The 19,209-nt window shown below is 41.1% G+C and overlaps 1 protein-coding gene across 1 annotated transcript in view; it reads right to left on the bottom strand.

Annotated features, from left to right (window-relative positions):
* GNAI1 (G protein subunit alpha i1) overlaps nt 1–18,949 on the bottom strand; it is a 59,818-nt gene extending 40,869 nt beyond the window's left edge. Inside the window, exon 1 of the mRNA XM_044983010.1 lies at nt 18,470–18,949. Coding sequence (XP_044838945.1) covers nt 18,470–18,587 — 118 coding nt within the window. The 5' untranslated portion in view covers nt 18,588–18,949. The remainder of the gene's footprint in view (nt 1–18,469) is intronic.
* Between the last annotated feature and the right edge of the window lie 260 nt (nt 18,950–19,209).

The following is a 19,209-nucleotide window of genomic DNA, read 5'->3' on the forward strand; positions in this document are numbered from 1 at the left end:
ACTTTGCCAGACACTAAAATCATGGACTCCATAGACACTGGTTTTATGTCTAATTGCAACAGTCTAAGGCAGTGGTCCCCAATCTTTTTGTCTGGCGAAGGACTGTGGCGGCGGTGGGGCATCCACCAAAATGCCGCCGAATTTCGGCGGCGATGCCTCTCGATGACGTCGCTTGTCAGTGGCAAGCAGCGTCATCGAGAGGCGTTGCCGCCGAAATGCCACTGGATGCTCCACCGCCAGCCAGGACGCAGGCGCATTTAGATGTGCCCGCGGGCACCGCGTTGGGGACCCCTGGTCTAAGGGCATAGCTACATTAGAGAGAGTTTACAGTGGTGCAGCTGCACCAATGAAATACATCTTCATCAGTTGCTTATCAATTAAAGTTTCCTTATACGAATAACTAAAGTTTTGAGTGCTAAGAACTTAACTGCATTCCAAATCTGCCATGAGTTGGAGGGTGACATGTTTGGGTGCGTCATAAGGGAGCAAAGAAGGGAAGCCCCAAACTATATTACGCTGCCACCTTAGGGATATGACTGGGATATACTAAAAGTCTAAGCACAGAGATCTCCTCTTGCAAACATTAAAAGAGGAATGATTGTGAATTGAGGGTGGGGCTAAGAGGAAGCCAATGAGAGAGTTTGGCTGGAAGCTGGAGCTGCAGAACAGAGCTGGTTCTGGGCTTCCAATTCTATCTGGCTCAGGAATAGAGCCAGGGAATTAATAAAACAATCTTATTTGCTCCAAGAAAACGGGTTGCAAGCAGGGCAGAGAAAATTTTAACTGACAGAAACTTGGGGATTGGTCCTGCTTTGAGCAGGAGGTTGGACTAGATGACCTCCTGAGGTTCCTTCCAACCCTGATATTCTATTATTCAGACAGCACTCAGCTTTTCAGGCGAAACAATAGAAGTCTGTCACTGTATTAAATCAGAAACAAAAGGACATGAAATTCCAAAACAAAACTAAATTACAGTTAAGGTTGCAAAGCACCACTTTGAAGTATCAATGAACACATCTGTGTTAAAAGCCAACCTATACACATTAAAAATTATGGAAATAGGCTAAACACCCTATGCACATACAGACCATTGAATAGAAACAGTCTCAATCACCAGCATCCAAATCACCTTAACTCTGCCCTTACAAGTGTTGTTTGTTTGTTTTTTAAACAGGGGAAGGGTTAAGGTTATGTAGATGTTGGTGACTAAGCCCTGGTCTACAATAGGAAATCTGGTCAGCATCACTTTTGCTTGGGGTGTGAAAAATCCACACTCCTGAATGCCACAATTAAACCCACCTAACCCTAGGTGTAGGTAGCACCAGGGCAACGGGAGACTTCTACTGTCAACCTAGCTACCACCTCTTGGAGAGATGGACTACCTATCCTGACAGGAGACGACCTTCTGTCAGCATAGGCAGAATCTTCGCTGCAGCATTTTAAGCATAGACATGCCCTGAGTTTTTGTGTTTTGTTTTGTTTTTTTTCCCCTAAATCATTTATTTTAATACCAGGGAATAAAAATCAAACAAACTAATTTAAATTGGATTTTTTTTTATAAAAAAGTTTTCCTCAAAAAGCAATCTAAAGATAGTTTAAGATACATTATAGCTCAAAGATATCTCATCATGGAATAGGGATTATAAATTCTAATTCTATAGTATGAGACAATATATTCATGTCATGTTTAAGGAAAGTTTTGTAAATGAGTTCCAATAGTTCACGGATTAAGGACCCAATTTTATGGGGTTCCAGGGGCTTCTGTATAGATTATTTAGGTTAATCTTTCTATCTACCCAATGGGACTCAATGCTCAGTCTAGAGGATACCATCAGAGATGCTTAGTTTTGCAGTTCTCAAACTGTGGATTTGTGTCTCCAGAGATAACATGCTTGTTAACAGCAAAAAAGTTTTTAAATAAATAATATATAGAGGTGAGAAATAACAGACCTCAACCCTATTGTCCCTCTGCAAATTTGTGTACACAGAGTCAATCCCTTACCGCTCTCTAAAAGTGCAAAGTTTCAAAAAAGTTCAATGAATAGAATATTGTTGGGGCCGGAATAGATCTGGACACATAGAAGAAGTCTGGAGATAAATGTGAGAAAGGAGGGACAGGCAGTAGAAACAAAAAGTGAAACTGTTCGAGCAGCATATTCCAGAAGTCTTGAGGTCTTTCTGAGTAGCCTTCATTGATTTGAGATCTATCATACCATTCTCTCACTAGAAGAGAAAACCTATAATGGCAGCAGGCCATAAAGAGACCCAGTTTGGAAATATTTTAATAAAGTTCCTCTACCTGTGGGTAAGACAGGCATGCGTGCAAAATGCAAACAGTGCCACAAAGAAATCCAAGGCCTGGTTGCCAGAATTAAAGAACATCACGAGAAGCGTTCCCTCTCAGGAGGAAGTTCTGTTGAAGATGATGAAAGGAACATGTGTAAACGTGCAGGATCTTCTGGTTGGTGAACTTTTTATTTCCATACTTCTTTCTTAAGGACTTCCTGTCTTCCTTCTGGACTATTCTTGAATTCTCATGTTTAAGCAAAAAATATAGTTGTTAACTCTATCGTACTATCATTTTAGTTGCAGTTGTGATAAAAAAATAAATAGCTGAGATAGGCAGATCTTTCTTTTACAATTACACCTTTAAAGTAGTATTGAGTGTCAGTGAATGCAATGAGTAATACTACATGAGCAGTCTGGTAATAATAATTGAGTAACTGCATTGACTTATTTTGTTTAGGAGAATCTATCCTCAACATACAGGATTCTGAAACCTATCCACCTTCAAGATCACCATTTTCTATAGTTTCAGAGTTATCTGCCAATGATAGTGTTTCAGTCACATCATGTATGTCACATAGCCACAGTATATCTGTAGCAAAAAGAAAAAAAATCATCATCATCCAGAAACAACCATAGATAAGTTTGTGATAAGAACCAGCAGATTACAAAGAGGTAATGGATGAAAAAATTGCCCGGTTTATTTATGCAACAAACTCTTCTTTCCCTATGACTGAGAACCCACACTTCATTAACATGGTTCAGTCATTAAGATCAGGATACAGTCCACCCAGCAGAGCAGATGTCGCAGGCAAATTGCTGGATAAAGTGTATGAAAGAGAAATTGAGCAGTGTGCAAGATGTCTAGAGGGTGAAATTGTTAACCTGAGTCTTGATGGGTGGAGCAATGTCCACAATGATCCTGCTGTATGTGCTTGTCTGACAACAGAAGAAGGGAATATCTTCCTTACAGAAACAATGGATACATCAGGAAATGCACACACAGCAGAATACTTACAAGTAGCAGCAGTAAAAGCTATAACAAACTGTGAAAAAAAAATCAAATGTCTAGTACGCAGCTTGGTCACAGACAATGCTGCAAACGTATCCAAGATGGGAAGAAATTATTTAGAGTCCTAAGCTAATAACATATGGTTGTAGTGCTCAGTTGATGCACCTTCTAGCCAAAGACTTCAGTGTTCCAGAAATAAAGGCTAATGTTGTTGAAATTGCAAAATACTTCCATAAAAACCACTTTGCAGCAGCTGCTCTGAAAAAGGTGGGAGGAACCAAGCTAACTCTCCCACAAGATGTGCGATGGAATTCAGTAGTGGACTATTTTGAGCACTATACCAAGACCTAGCCTAATCTGAAGACAGTTTGTGAACAAAATCGTGAAAAAATAGATGGCACTGTCACAGCCAAAGTTCTCAGCATTGGGCTTAAGAGAAATGTGGAACACATGCTGAGCACTCTGAAGCCTATTTCTGTAGCTCTGAACAAAATGCAGGGAAATAGCTGTTTTATTGCTGACAGTGTTGAAATTTGGAAGGAACTGAGTGATCTTAAAAAGAGAAATATGCAATGACAGAGTTAATTTACAAGCATTAAAAATAAAAAAAATAAAATGGACAAGCACTATGTCCAGTTCATTTTCTTACAAATAGTCTCAATACTCGGTACCAAGGTCAAACCTTAACTGTTGAAGAGGAGGAGTTGGCTATGACATGGACATCCAGCAATCATCCCTCCATAATGCCAACTATAATAAACTTCAGCACTAAGAGTGAACTATTCAAAAACTATATGTTTGCTGATGATGTTTTAAAGAAAGTCACACCAGTGAACTGGTGGAAGTCAGTTAAGCACTTGGATTCAGAGACTGTTGAAGTGATAATCTCACTTTTAACAGCAGTAACTTCTGCCTGTGTAGAACGAATATTTTCTTCCTTTGGACCGGGGTGGCCAACCTGAGCCTGAGAAGGAGCCAGAATTTACCAATGTACATTGCCAAAGAGCCAAAGTAATACATCAGCAGTCCCCCATCAGCTCCCGCCTCCCACCCACTGGCAGCCCCACCAATCAGCGCCTCCCCCTCACCTCCCGATCAGCTGTTTTGTGGTGTGCAGGAGGCTCTGTGGGGGAGGGAGAGGAGCGAGGGCATGGTAGTCTCAGAGGAGGGAATGGGAAGGGGTGGAGTGGGGGGCAGGGCCTGTGGCAGAGCCAGTGGTTGAGCAGTGAGCACCCCCCGGCACATTGGAAAGTTGGCGCCTGTAGCTCCAGCCAAGGAGTCGGTGCCTACACAAGGTGCCGCATATTAACTTCTAAAGAGCCGCATGTGGCTCCGGAGCCACAGGTTGGCCACCCCTGCCTTGGACTAAGTCATTCCAAATTGAGAAATCTTTTGGGGTCTGAAAAAGCAGGAAAGCTTGTTTTTCTTTTTCAGATTATGAACAAACAGAAAAATGAAGGGGAAGACAACTGAGTTAGCTGCAGAAGCCAATATTTCTCATGTTGACCTGGCTGACATAGTCTACTTAATTTTTTTTTAATATTTCATTTAACTATTTTAGTTAAACAATTTTAACAAAAACAAACTTGATTTTAAAAAACTAGAATGTTTAAATTAAAAAAATATGCTTGTTTTGTTAAAATATGATGTTTGCTGTTGAAGAAAAAAATCCAGAATACATAATGTCATTGTTTTAGTTAAATAAAACAATTTAAATATCTGTTTGGTGATGTTCTCCTATTAATACAAAATGGCAAGAAAATCCTCCAAATATTAATGATTAACCTTTTGGAGATAGTTCACCTCCCAATGACTTCATAAATATCTGCACTTCAATTACCTTTGGCAAATGAAATAACCAAACAATCATTCATTTTCTGATATAGCTGTAAAACGAATCTGAAAAGTTTTCAAAATAAATCACTTTAAAAATTATAGTGTGTGCCTTCTAAAAACGAAACCTACATATACCTCTGAGGTGTGAAGAATATGTATTAAGGTTATAACAACCAACAAGAGTGTGCTTTTATGTAGAAATCCATGATTAATAGAGTCTTCCCAACTAGTGACTTAAATCAAATCCACCCTGTTTAACACATTGATGTTTTTAATGTTACGTCTTCTCTTGAACTGCTCTTACCTTTTTTTTGTTTTGGAATTTACAAATTACTTGAAATGCAATAATTTGAGAGAAGCTTGAAGGACTTAAGAAAAAAGTTGTCTACATAGTACCTACAGACTACAGAAAATAAAATATTACAATAACTCACCCAGGAAGTAACGAAGCATGAAATAAAGATCAGAACATCACTGTTAGAAGCCACGAGAATAACATGACAGAATTTGAAGTGATAATGACACTGATTTGTTGGACAGAATATTTGAGATAATTCAAGATCTAGAAATCAGCCAGTGTTCAGATATTAGGTAGAAATAGAAACCATGTGTATGCCAAACTTTCAATGCACTCTCACTTTTGGTAAGCACTCTGGAAAACTAATGAATTAATGCTGCTTTATTTCTTCCTTGATAGGTCTTTGTTGCTCTAGACAAATCCTTAGAGTCAGTCTCTCACAACAATAACTCATTTAGCTGATTACAAAGAATACGTACTACTTAAGGTTACTTGTATTCTATTTACACCCCTATCATCTAGGGCAAGTATGCAACAACTCATTTAAGTATATAGAACAGGGGTAGGCAACCTATGGCATGGGTGCCGAAGGCAGCATGCAAGCTGATTTTCAGTGGCACTCACACTGCCCAGGTCCTGACCACCAGTCCAGGGGGCTCTGCATTTTAATTTAATTTTAAATGAAGCTTCTTAAAAATTTTAAAAACCTTATTTACTTTACATACAACAATACTTTAGTTATATATTATAGACTTATAGAAAGAGACCTTCTAAAACATTAAAATGTATTACTGGCACGCGAAACCTTAAATTAGAGTGACTAAATGAAAACTCGGCACACCACTTCTGAAAGGTTGCCGACCCCTGATATAGAACATAATGATTTACCACACATAGGCCTCTGTTAGTTTGTTTTGGTTTGTTTAAAGTAGTCAAATTGAACTTGAATACCTAGATTATTATTATACCTAGATTTATCAGGCCTGAAGCAAACAAGAAAAAGTAAGAGAAGGTAATTCAGGATTTTTCATTTTGACCATTATTTCTACAAAAGTATGTTATAAGTAGTCCAATGTTTCACAAGAAAATTGGAATTTAAAAATAACCCTAAGAATAGCATTCACCCTCCATAATGTCCACTTTTATCAAACTTTAAAAGACAAACCTTTAAACCCGTATTTATCTCTGGATTCCTGACCTGAAATTTAAGTTAAATTTAACAAGATATCTTCAGATCATCCCCAATTCTTTCCATATTAAGACTTAAACACATCCACACATCACTGTGTCAAATAAAGTGCTTACCCATCAGTTTCAAAAGAACATTCCAAATATAAAATGATGCATTTTGTCTTCCTACATCTACTGACACTCTAAAAGCAGAATGTAGCAAATTACCCAAGGGCCAAATCCTGGACCCAAAACACAGCCCAAACAAACAGACCATGTGCTGGGGAGAAGTATTTTCCAGGGTTTCAAGTTTTTTCCAATATGTTCACCATATCTTAACAGAGACTGACTAGTCGGCCACCTTCCCTCCCATTTGCAATTGCAAAGATCATCTCACTTCCCCCGTGGCACCTACACCAAATAAAATCTCTGAACACAGTAATTGTTTATATAGGAAATATTAATATTAACATTATAATAGCACTCACCAGACCATTATGTTGGGTGCTGTGCAAATACATATTAAAAAAAAACAACACTCTGGCCCTAAAGAACATATTGTTCTATGCTCTGATCTTGCTCAGTTTCACATGTTAGCAACTTTGCTCATATAAGCAGTCCTGCTGAAGCAGATTACGACAAACACACAAGTGGCTTTAAGAAATTAAAGGAAATAGAAGGGCAGACAAGGATAGGAATGCACATCTATAGCTAGCCATATGACAAACCAAACTCCAAGCCAGAAGTAATTCTTTTATTTTAAACAAGGAATATTCATATCATCAGTATTTCCTACTGACCACCAGTCCAGCTATTGGCTGTCAGAAAGTATAATGTTCTGTGTAACTGCAAGTCTACCTCTGCTCCAGAACCTCACTGTTCAATAGCTGACCTCTGCTGAATACAAGGAGTGCCTAGATTTCTGCTGTGATACATCCAGAACAAATTCACTCCATAGCTCTTCACGTCCCATCTCTGGAGAAGAGAATATTAAGACTCACTAAGCAGGAGGTCTCAGGATCAGCATCAGTGGTCCATGAAACCAGTACACCGCTACCTCGATATAACACCACCCAATATAACACGAATTTGGATATAACGCGGTAAAGCAGTGCTCCGGAGGCGTGAGGCTGCGCACTCCGGTGGATCAAAGCAAGTTCAATATAATACAGTTTCACCTATAACGTGGTAAGATTTTTTGGCTCCCAAGGACAGCTTTATATCGAGGTAGAGGTGTACTATTTTGCAGAGAGGGCCACCTGATAAGTCCGTGATTGAGCAAAAACACCAAATGTCAAATGTATTGCATAAAGGTGTATAGAAACGAAAACTCTTTCAGATGAACTTTCTGCTGGACTGGAGTCATCATCTCTTATACAACATCCCTTCCATTCCCCTGACACTCAACATATGTCTACACAGCAATTAAATACCTGTGATTGGCCTGGGTCAGATGACTCTGGCTTCCTGGGGTTTGGGCTGTGGGACTAAAAATTGCTGTGCAGATGTTTGGGCCTGAACTGGAGCCCAAGCTCTGGGACCCCACGAGAGTGGGTCAGCTGACCCAGGCAAACCACAGCCATGTCATAGGTCTTTTATTCCAGGATAAATGTATGGTCAGAGTCGTAAGAATGTCAGGGTAGACAGAACAAACTCCGATTAACAGCCTCACTGGGGCCTCATCTGCACTGGTATTCAGATGTCCTGCAGGTGGCCAGAGCGCCACCGTATCCACTGCTTTTATTCCCAGATCTCCTGTCTCAACAGAAAAGGCGGATTCTGCATCCCAGCCTAGACACACTCCAGTCTGCAGTGTTGAGGATAATATGCTGACTAATGTTGACCATGTCTGCTCTCAGAGGCAGAAACCTCTCAAGCCATCCTCTTACAATCCAGGAAGCATTCCACCCTAAAATGTTGTCTGTCCCCTCCGCCCCTCAAAAACGAAACGGTTTACTATCTGTGCCACTGGTAAAGGACTTGCTCCATCTCGAGCTGGGGTCTCTGCAGTCCTAGAATACTTTTTGCAACTGAAGTCTGAAGGCATAACCTTCCTAAAGGTCTATATAGCAGCAATATCTGCTCATGACAATTATATTAAGGACAAACCAATCTTCTCTCATCCTACAATCTTCATATTCCTTAATGGCACATTAGGGAAACCATTAGGGAGCCTATGGTTTCATGGGGCCTAAATACTGTCCTATCAAAACTGATGAGCCTCTCATTATAAGCCTCTGGAACAAACCTCTCTAACATCAAAATAGCATGCTCATACCAATTACATTTTCTAGGAGTGTGAGTTAGTACTTTGTAGCCCATTCCACTTTACACTGTGGTTCGTAGGAGACCCCATCCAAGCTTCACACCTCAAACGGATTCAGATTTCCACCTCTCTCAATATATTTCCCTCCCCATGTTCTTACCCAGATTCCATTCCCACTCAGGAAGCTCATCTCCATTTCCTAGATGTAAAGAGGTTCTCTGTTTTTACCTGGGGAAAAAAAATCTGTAGAAAATCAAATAGATTGTTTATAGCATATGGGGAGAGATGTCAGGGATAATCCATTATGAAAGAGATTCTTACTGGATTAGATGTATAGAACAGGGGTCCCCAATGTGGTGCCCTCGTGTGCCATGGTGCCCGCCAGTGTGTCTAAGTGGGCCCACGTATTGGCCGGATGAGCATCCGCCGAAATGCCACCAACAAGCTGCGTCATCCAGAGGCATTGCCACTGAAATGCCACTGATTTTCTGTGGTATTTTGGCGGCGACACCTCTGGATGACGCTACTTGTCGGCGGCATTTCGGCAGCGATGCCTATTAACATTGCCGCTTGTCGGCAGAATTTCGGCAGATGCTCGTCCGCCACCACGGTCCTCCGTGTCTCGTCGTCTGGCATCTGCTAGACAAAAAAGGTTGGCGACCACTGGTATAGAACATTACCGGTATATTTTATCTTTAAAACCAGTAATCCATGGTTTAAACCTCACCGACAGCTGCCACATTATCAGTGGCATCTCTTAGGCAGGTTCCTCTGGTGGAGATAAGCAAAGCAGAAACTTGGAGTTCAGTTCACTGTTTCACCAGATGCTTGCTACTCCTTGGATTTAGCATGGCACTACAATGACCAGTTTAGGAGAGCGGTGCTATTGTCCATATTTAGCTAAAAACTCCTTGTCCACCATCATCTTGGTGGAGTACTGCTTATGGGAAAAGGCCCTCAAAGAAGAAAAGTCACTTATTAACAGTTGCTCAAAGAAGGGCTGTGTGTATTCCCCATATTGGCCCACCTTCACCTCTACTTCAAAGTTCTACATATCACCACAATTTGGCAGTCAGGGAGAAGGAACTCTAAGGCGATTGTGGTGTACTCCCTTAGACAGAAGAGCAATAACATCACCCTCACAAAAGATCCCTCAAGAGCCCTTCAACTGACATGGCTTTTCAAGGCAGTTCCATAGCCTGGTATCTGGGGAGCCATATCCTACAAGTGGGACTACAATGAGGCCCTGGAAGAAGAAAGCCGGGCTTGCCCTAGTGCGCCGCTTTACATCAGAGCAGTGCATCAACACTGGATGTGTTGCATTAGCATAGTACCAGCAGTACAAAAATCCCTAATGTAGCCAAATCTTTAATCTTTAACCTTCTTGAATGAAGAGCCTAGGTATGGGCCTAAAATTCTAACCAATGTTCCAAAGCAAACCATTAAGGAACTCTGATATAGGGCCCCATTTTCAAAACTCAAGTTCTATGTTATATATGCAAAATGTGTTTGCACATGCAAATGTATGTTTCACATATATATTACCTAAAAGAATGTTTGTGATTAAATTATACACACATCACAAAAAAACATTGATCGTAATTATTTTCCCAATTTATTTTTAAACAGGTTAAATATAAAATATTTAATTGCTTGACAGAGCTTTGAAATACAGCAAAGATTCAAATTACTAGAGCAGAGGTTCATGTCCTCCAACAGTTTCTAATAATTTGCTCTATCAGTCTTCCCCTGCTTCAGCAGAGGAGTGGTTCTCCTATAAAAAGAGGGCCATACCCCTACCCCCCCCCTTCACTATGGCTAACCAGTTGGCTTCATTAAGGCTTCAACACATTAAAATTTATGATTGTAGTGTGCAAAAAGCAGCAGGAACCCACAAGTGTGAAAATTTTGGTTTAAAATCTATAAAGGTAGATACCTTAATAGAAGTGACTTGCAGGTTTTCTGAGGATATTATTAAGGCTAAATCTAGTCTGACACACCCACAAAAGCAAAAAAGCCACTGAACAGCACAGAAAGACAAAATTCAACTATTGCAGAATCCAGGGCAGAGGCAAAACGCCAACCGCTACTAACAAGGTCTGAGGTGTTAAATCATATTACTTGGGAATCCCAGGCAATGACATTAAGAGCTTTAGTAGCAAATAATGGTTTTGCTACGAGTTTACTGGATTTGTCAGGGATCAGTAAGTGAACCACCATATAACTGAGAAATCCACTTCCAAGACAAATATATAATATCAGGGAATAAAGAGGACACTGGTCCAAGCTTTGGGACTTTATATTCAGTCCATCACTAGTTGCAAGAAAGCAATGGTGAATTCATCAATGACCATCAGCATCAGACATCTCATTAACCATTAAAGCTACAAATGCCTAATCCTACTGACTTGTTTATATCCAGCTTCTCACTACTGTCAGACTTTTCTAGTACTAGCAGATCCTAAGTTCAGACCTTAAAACTTTGTACATCATTCAGTTACTATCTTGCTATCAGTCACAGAAATTCATATATAATTTTAATAGCTGCTATCTTAAGAAGTGGTAGAGCTATCTAGACTGTAAACTAAGAAAGAGACACTCTTTTTTGCATGTTTAAGCAGAAATTCACAATAGGACTCTATGTGAACAATAACATAACTAAAAATTGAAAACCAGAATGAAGCATTCATCTCCAGCAGTTTACAAACTATTTGCTGCTAAAGTCTTGTCATAACTGACATTTGGGGAAATTTAAGATAGTCACTTGCATGATCAGCAAGATTCAGAAGACCAGTTTCCCAACTTTCTAATGCTAGATGTTTATGGGTTCCAATTTTCCTAATGTGGATGCAGACTGAGATGTAGAAATCCTGGGGAGGGGGACGGACGACACAACACGTAGATCATTCAAATGCTTTCAAAATGGCTCACTTCCTCAACACAAGTCCTGCTTTTTTTTTTTTTTAAACCAGAGATCAGAGATGTTTCAATCCATGTGTTAATACCTATTTTACTTCCTGTTCTATAAGACAGCAAAACATTTCTACATAAAACTCCTCTATCCTATGACTCAGACCACTTCTGGTGAAAGTATTGCAAGATATAGTGATGTTACAACAAAGGCCTCGTTGACATTAGAAAAGTTAAGATCAGCTATTTATCATGGGTACAGCTCCACCAGCAGTAACAAAAGTGGTTTATGGGTCCCATTTTGCCTAATGCAGGAATCCTAGAAAAGTTATTTCAGTTTCAAAACTAGATTCTCAAATACAAACATCTCAGAACTGTTAAATTTATGAGATGCATCTCATCTGAAAAGAGTTTGTAAAGCTCATTTTCATTAAAAGGACCAATAGTTTATTAACAAGGAAGAAAAAGTAGTGAACATTTCAGAAAGCTCCTGCAAGCTCTTATGTAAGTAAGTACTTAACTTTACTCATGTGAGCAGCCCCAATGATTCCAATCCAGTTACCCATGTGAAAAAAGTTAAGCATGAACTAAGTGTATGTAGGACAAGGGCCTAAGAATATTCAATTTTAAGTCTACATTTAGCCATTAGATTTCCAATAGCTACATCACACATAACCCCATGGAGGTTTAAAACAAAGACAAAAAAATAGACAAACTTTTCTTAATCACCAATTATAAGCACGTTTCAACAGTTCCAACATGTAATATCTTCATTACTGCGTACGGCATGCTTCTGTAAAGGCGGCCCATTTAGAGCTGATTGAAGAGATTCTTTTCACTGTTTTTCTGTTGCCTAGTTATTGTAGCTCCTACTAAATATTGAATTAGGTGCCTTTGCTAGGTATACTGATGTCAAGTACAATACGTGTCTTTAAAAATTATATAAAACAGGATTACTACACACTACCATTTTACTTCAAAAATCCATCTATTATTCCAGTGAACTGCAATATTTGCTAGTAAAATTCCTTGAAAATATCATCTTTATAAAAGGCAGGTAGCTCACATTTTTCCCATTAACCCCTTATTTTCTTATTGCAATTTCTTATTTTTTTTAAGGAAAAAGATTGTACTTGTAGAATGTCAGCATCAACAGATAAGAAATTTCACTTATTTGGAAGTTGCAATGTCCTGTCAGTTACCCCTGAATCTAGGGGAGAAAAGCAATCAGTTTTCCCACCACAGTTAAAGCTGTGGTATGGTTCTGAGAAGCATATTCTGTTCATTCTTAAACCTGGTAAGCCAATCAACTGATTAGATGGGAGAACTGTAAGGAACAGTATTAAGTTCTAAGAGGATGAATACTTTAAATCAAAACAGCTAAACTAAAATAAATGCAATAGACATGTAAAGATGTGCTTTTCCTATCAGAAGCAGTATCAATATTGACAATTAATAGACCTGACTTTATATAAGTATGGTAAAAATATCACTGCTATGTTGAGTCAATGGTTCTCAGTCATACTGGGTCTATGACCCAGAGAAATGGCCAAAATTGACCTCACAACTGACCATACCCATAATCTTTTGTGATTGTAGAGATGTGGAAGCGGGATCACAGGATGGTTTTTAGATCATTTTGTGCATTGGGAGACACCATGCTGATTGAGATGCTTCTCTCCACCACTTACACAGCACTCAACCTCAGGGAAGTAGTGTCTCCAGAGATTTTGCAGATAAATCCACCACCTCCTGGCATCCCACTTTCCATGCCCGGAGCTACATAGCAACTGGGTTTGGGGCAAGAGATAGCAAGCTAGGGAAGGAGAAGACATGAAAATAAGCTGCTTCTTCCTTTTCCTCCCCAGGAAACTTCACACACCATCCCAACCCCAATCAATGGGTGAGAGGCATAAGACGTCTCTTTGCACCTCAGAGACAAAGAGCTCAGTCCAAATCTTCTTGTGTCAAGAACACAGATTCCTGAGGCACAAGACTGTCTCAGCATGAAAAAAAAATTCTCTGTCCCACTAGCCAAATTGCTTGTCCATGCCCTAATTATTTTTCAGCTCAACCATGTCACCCTTATTTTGAGTCATTTCACTGACTTCCGATCTGCCTGTGTAATAAATTCAAAATTCTTCTCCTCACTTTCAAGACCTTACATTATTCAACACTTGCCTACATTTCTGACTTGATCTCATTTACTGTTCCGCACCACCACAAGTGCTTATTCCTGGTCACAGTTCAACACAGGACCAACTGATATCTTTGGTCATGTTGTAATAAGGTTAGACTAAACAAAGCCTGATAGTAAATACTGAAAAGTCCAGGGACAAAACTTTCTTGATGACAACATCGGGCCTCCGTGCTGTCAATTAAGTTCTCTACATTCTTCTGATGGGAAGCCGTTACATCACTGTGTGCTAAACATTAAGATTGTATACAGTTTTGCCCCAGCTGTGTTGGTTTCAAGAGATTAGAGAGACAAGATGGGTGAAGTAACATTAACATTAAACCAAGACCTGAAGAGCTCTGTGTAAGCTTGAAGTTTGTCTCTCACCAACAGAAGTTGGTTCAATAAAAGATATTATCTGACACACCTGATCACTCCAATAGTAAGATAAAGAAACTCAAATTAAGGTTAAAAGAAAGTTAAGTGTACTACAGTTAACAGCCAATCCAACTAAACAACAACTTCATACGCTTCTGTCAGACACTTTTTAAAAAAAATCCTATAAAGTTCTGAATATTAAAAAGTTTGGAAAAACACTTAGGTTATGTCTACACTAGAGACCCAAGTTGCACTGCTGTGAAGTATCCCATGTAGCTGCTCTCTATGCTGATTCACTAGGCTTTTTTTATTGAAAAAAGTTTTTTGATCAAAACGAATGTCTATTTTTTCAACCAAAAAGTAGACAACAAAAATACAGTTAGAAGTTTTCAATTGTCAGAAACTGAATGTTTTTTACCTCCTATATGAAAAACAAAAAAATTCATAGTATTTTTTTTTATTTTGAAGTTTCCTCAAGAAAACAATGGGCATTTGCCAGCTTTATTTACTACAATTTAGTAATAAATTTTACAAAATGTACACCAGAGAGACTGTATACCCTAAAGATCTCTGATTGTTGGAAGATCACCCTAAGAATGTGGGATATTTTGACTCAAAAAGATGAAAAATCAAGAATAAATTACCACAACCTACAGTCTCTAAGGCAGTGGTCCCCAAAGTGCGGGGCATACCCCCTTATGGCACAGCAAGGCCCGGAGCACCACCCAACCCCATTCCGCTCCCAGACCGGCCCCCAACCAGAGCACAGCCCTACTCCCAGTCCCAGCTCTGCTCCCAGCCTCAACTCCAGCCCTGGACTAGCAGCAGCTTCGCTCCCAGCTCCCCGGAGGGTGCATGTGGATAGATTTCATTACAGGTAAGGGGTGGGGCACAACATAAAAAGTTTGGGGACCACTTTCTAAGGCCTAGCTTAGTTACACTGGCTTAACTAAAATGTGATGTTAAACTGATTTAGCTAAACCAGTGCAACTTTGTGTTTAGACAACATTTAAACTCAATTGTTATTTAATATTGGGAAGATAAATCATGATCAAACCCAATGAGAGACAGTCCACACAAAAAGTTACCCTAAATCAGTTTAACATCACACCTTTAGTTTAACCGGTATAAGAGCAGAAATTGTACAAGCCCTTAATAAAACATAATGAAAAAAACTAGAAATACTAATATTTTCAATATGTATAACACCTAGCATTTGAATATGTGTTAGCACAAGACCCAACAAGAAACACTCAAGTCAGGGTACTAAAATAAAATATAGTTTTTGTAGATTCTAGAGCATTGGTTCCCAAACTGGGGGGCGTGAAGAAATTCCAAGAGGGGTGCGAGGCTGTCTGGCCCTTGAGTTCCCGGCCGTGGAGGCTAGCCTGTGGCCCCTCCCCTGCAGCCATGCCCGCCCACCTCCCAGGCTTTCCAATAAGCCAGTCCTGCTGTTCTGAGCAGCCTGGTAAGGGGGCAGGGAGGGGGAGGTTTGGATAAGGGGCAGGAGGTCCCGGAGGGCAGTCAGGGGACAGGGAGTGGTGGGGCTGGATGGGGTGGGGTCCCGGGAGGGGACGATCAGGGAACAAGGAGCAGGGGGGTTGGATGATGGTAAAGGAGAGGTGAGGGGCGTGAGGGTTTCTTGAAAATTAAAAAGGGGGCGTGATGCCAAAAAGTTTGGGAACCACTGCTCTAGAGTAATTTTGTCCCTAACCTCCGTTTGCCAGAAGCTAGGTATAGGCGACAGGAGATGGATCACTTGATGATTACCTGATCTGTTAATTCCCTTTGGGGCACCTATCATTGGCCACTGTCAGAAGACAGGATACTGGGCTAGATGGACCTTTGGTCTAACCCAGTATGGCCATTCTTATCTAGCAAGAAAAAACACCGGGAGAAACAAACCAACTTCGGTGCAGGACAGATGGCGAGCCACACAAATAGGTCAAGAGGTATTCCCTGAATTATGGGCCTGTTCATGAAGTCCATAATTATGTAAAATCTTAGTCCAATTATTTTCAATGGGTTCTTCCTGCATAAGAACTTTAGGATCCAGACCCAATAAAAATTAACCCTCTGTTTTTCACAGCCCATTTTAACTGAAGCAAGTTTTCAACTCCTGGATTATGCTATTCTCAAAATGTATTGGTATGAGCAGATTAGCTATATACTCTGGGACTGCATGAAAACTGTACAGAAGAATATGTATTTTCCTATATTACAAACCCTGAATTTGTGAAACTTTTAATTAAGGAGAAACAGTTATTATTTGTGAAATACAAAAGTGAAAATACCCTTTAAAAAGCATGATTTTTAGATAATTGTATGTTCAAAGTGCTTCTATGGATGTCATGCAAATGTTTGTGCATACTATAACTGCACAAGTTAACAACTCCACAGGAAATAGTAAAATGCTTTAAAAAATTATTTCAGCTGGAGCTTGTAAGCACTACCATAATAATAAAACGATCAGTTTCTATCACCTTCAAGAACAGAAACACTAGTATGTCTACACTTTTAACACTGACCCCACATACACCTCTACTTCGATAAAACGCTGTCCTCGGGAGCCAAAAAAATCTTACCGCGTTATAGGTGAAACTGCGTTATATCAAACTTGCTTTGATCCACTGGAGTGCTCAGCCCCGCCCCCCTGAGCACTGCTTTACCACATTATATCCAAATTCGTGTTATATCGGGTCACGTTGTATAGAAGTAGAGGTGTACTTTTAACCTTTCATGCAACAAGCAATGGCTGAGGAAGCACTGCACTAACCAAACAGGCCTGACACTGAAAAAAATTCAGTTGTTTCCTTCGTTAAAAAAATGTCAAGTGCATGAATGCAGTGTAGGACTACATTTGTTTTTCTCCATACAAGGCTTGTTTCACCTCTACATCTATGCAGGAAAGAACTTAAGTTTCCTGTGCAATAGATATCCAATGTGCCATTTTACAAGTTAAAACAGAAAAGAAGAAGAATTGTTTTCCTGTGCAAAAAATGTATCAGAGTAGTATTCTGGCAGTCAACATTTCCTGGGAAAAATCAGAAAACTTTTCTTTTTGAAATTACCATTAACTACTAGTGCAGCTCCTAAAAGGCAGAAAAAACATGCAGTTCATTGAGTTTGAATATGTGAATTAATACATTCCTGTTCAGTTTGTACTTTTAAAATATATCATACAAAATACCTCACAATAATAGTGTAGTGCAAATCTCACTTCCCTCATTTGTGGGTTAATTTTAAAAGTATCTTCTGCTTGTAACTAAGGATTATGCCACATTTACTTTAGTGATGGGTTTAAAATGCTCACTTCCGATTTTCTGAAACCTCTTAAACTTTCTGGTTTACACATCCACTCATTCCCCAGACATATCTAAGTCTCTTAAAAATATGTCAAAAAACCCCACCCCCAATAATCATGAAAAGGACTAACAAACTACTGCATTCATACACTTGTGGCAGGAGACAAATATATAGTGATTCATTGAATTACACATCGCGAAAAACCCCAATCACAAAAAGTCATTTAAAAATAGATATTTAAAGTGTAGGCAAAGTAAGTGTTCCTCGTGGAAGCAGAGCATTTGGAGAGTAAAAGCAGTACCTCTATGTGTGTCCATTTAATGTTTGGTGTTTCAAAGGGCGGGTGTGAAATGAATGGGCAGGTCTACAGGGCTTAAATGTTAAAGTAAAAATCGTCCAACCCAAGGGTGTTGTCTACAACACTGATCATTACAGTTTCCATGAATTCTTCCTCTGAAGCCAGCAGAGGCCAAGGGCGCCGCTCGGTGGGTGGGGTGGGGGGTGCTGCTGCCTTCCCTATCCCCACGCCCCGAGAACTTATAAGCGGCACGGAGGCCACAAGAACATCCACGGTCCCGTTCGCGAGTGCTCATCCTACGGGGCAACAACATCTCTGGCGCCACACGCCACGTCTCGCCCTCGGCAGCGGGCGCGCAGGAGCGTTGCCCGGAACCGTGCCAGGCCCTGGGGAGGGAGTTACCGGCTGCCACCAGCGCACAGGCGGAGCAGGGTCGCTGGCCCGAGGAGCCCAGGCCCGGCAGGCACAGACCCCGGCTCCAGCACAGGGCACCGAGCCCACGGGCCGGGAAGGGCAGCAGCCCCGTCCCTTACCTAGGAGGAGCAGCTTGACCTCCCTGGCCGCCTTCTCGCCATCCTCCCGCAGGTTCCTGTCGATCATCTTACTCCGCTCCACCGCCGCCTTGTCCTCCGCGCTCAGCGTGCAGCCCATCTTGGGGGGCGGTAGGCGGTTACGGATCCCCCCAGAAAACCCCCCGTCTAGGCGCTCAGGTGACGGAGCTCACCCCACACGCGCGCGCCGGGGGGACGCGCTACACAGACAAGGCTCAGAACCGTTTCTGTCCGGGCGTGAGTGGAACCAACGGTCCCCGAAAGCAGGGACCCGCTGCCTTCCTCCTCCTCCTCCTCTTCCTGAGCTCCCTCAGCCCAGTGATGCTGCCCAGCCCCGGCTCCCAAGGCGCCGCCTGTCTCGCGCTCTCCTCAGCAACGCGCGCGCGCGCACACGCTCCAAACAACACCTCGCCGGGGGTAGCGCGCGCCGCTCGCTCGCGTACAGTTCTTCTCGCTCTAGGCCTGGGGGAAGGCAGTGCGCGTGCGCACGACAGCTCGGGTTTTAAAAAAGCCTGCGGGGAAAGGAAAAGAAAGGGGGTAGGAAACCCGGATGAAAAATGGGGAAGGGGCAAACCGCCTCTCCCAATCCACTCTGCGTCTGCGTGACGTCACCGGGCCGACAGTTTTTAATAAAATAGTCTGTTACCAGAGAAAACGGAACAGAACCGTTGAGGGGTTTTTGAATTTCAACGGTTGCAGTACTGGACTCTACCACTCTCTCT

This window comes from Mauremys mutica, chromosome 1, assembly GCF_020497125.1.
Source record: "Mauremys mutica isolate MM-2020 ecotype Southern chromosome 1, ASM2049712v1, whole genome shotgun sequence".
Classification (NCBI taxonomy): domain Eukaryota; kingdom Metazoa; phylum Chordata; order Testudines; family Geoemydidae; genus Mauremys; species Mauremys mutica.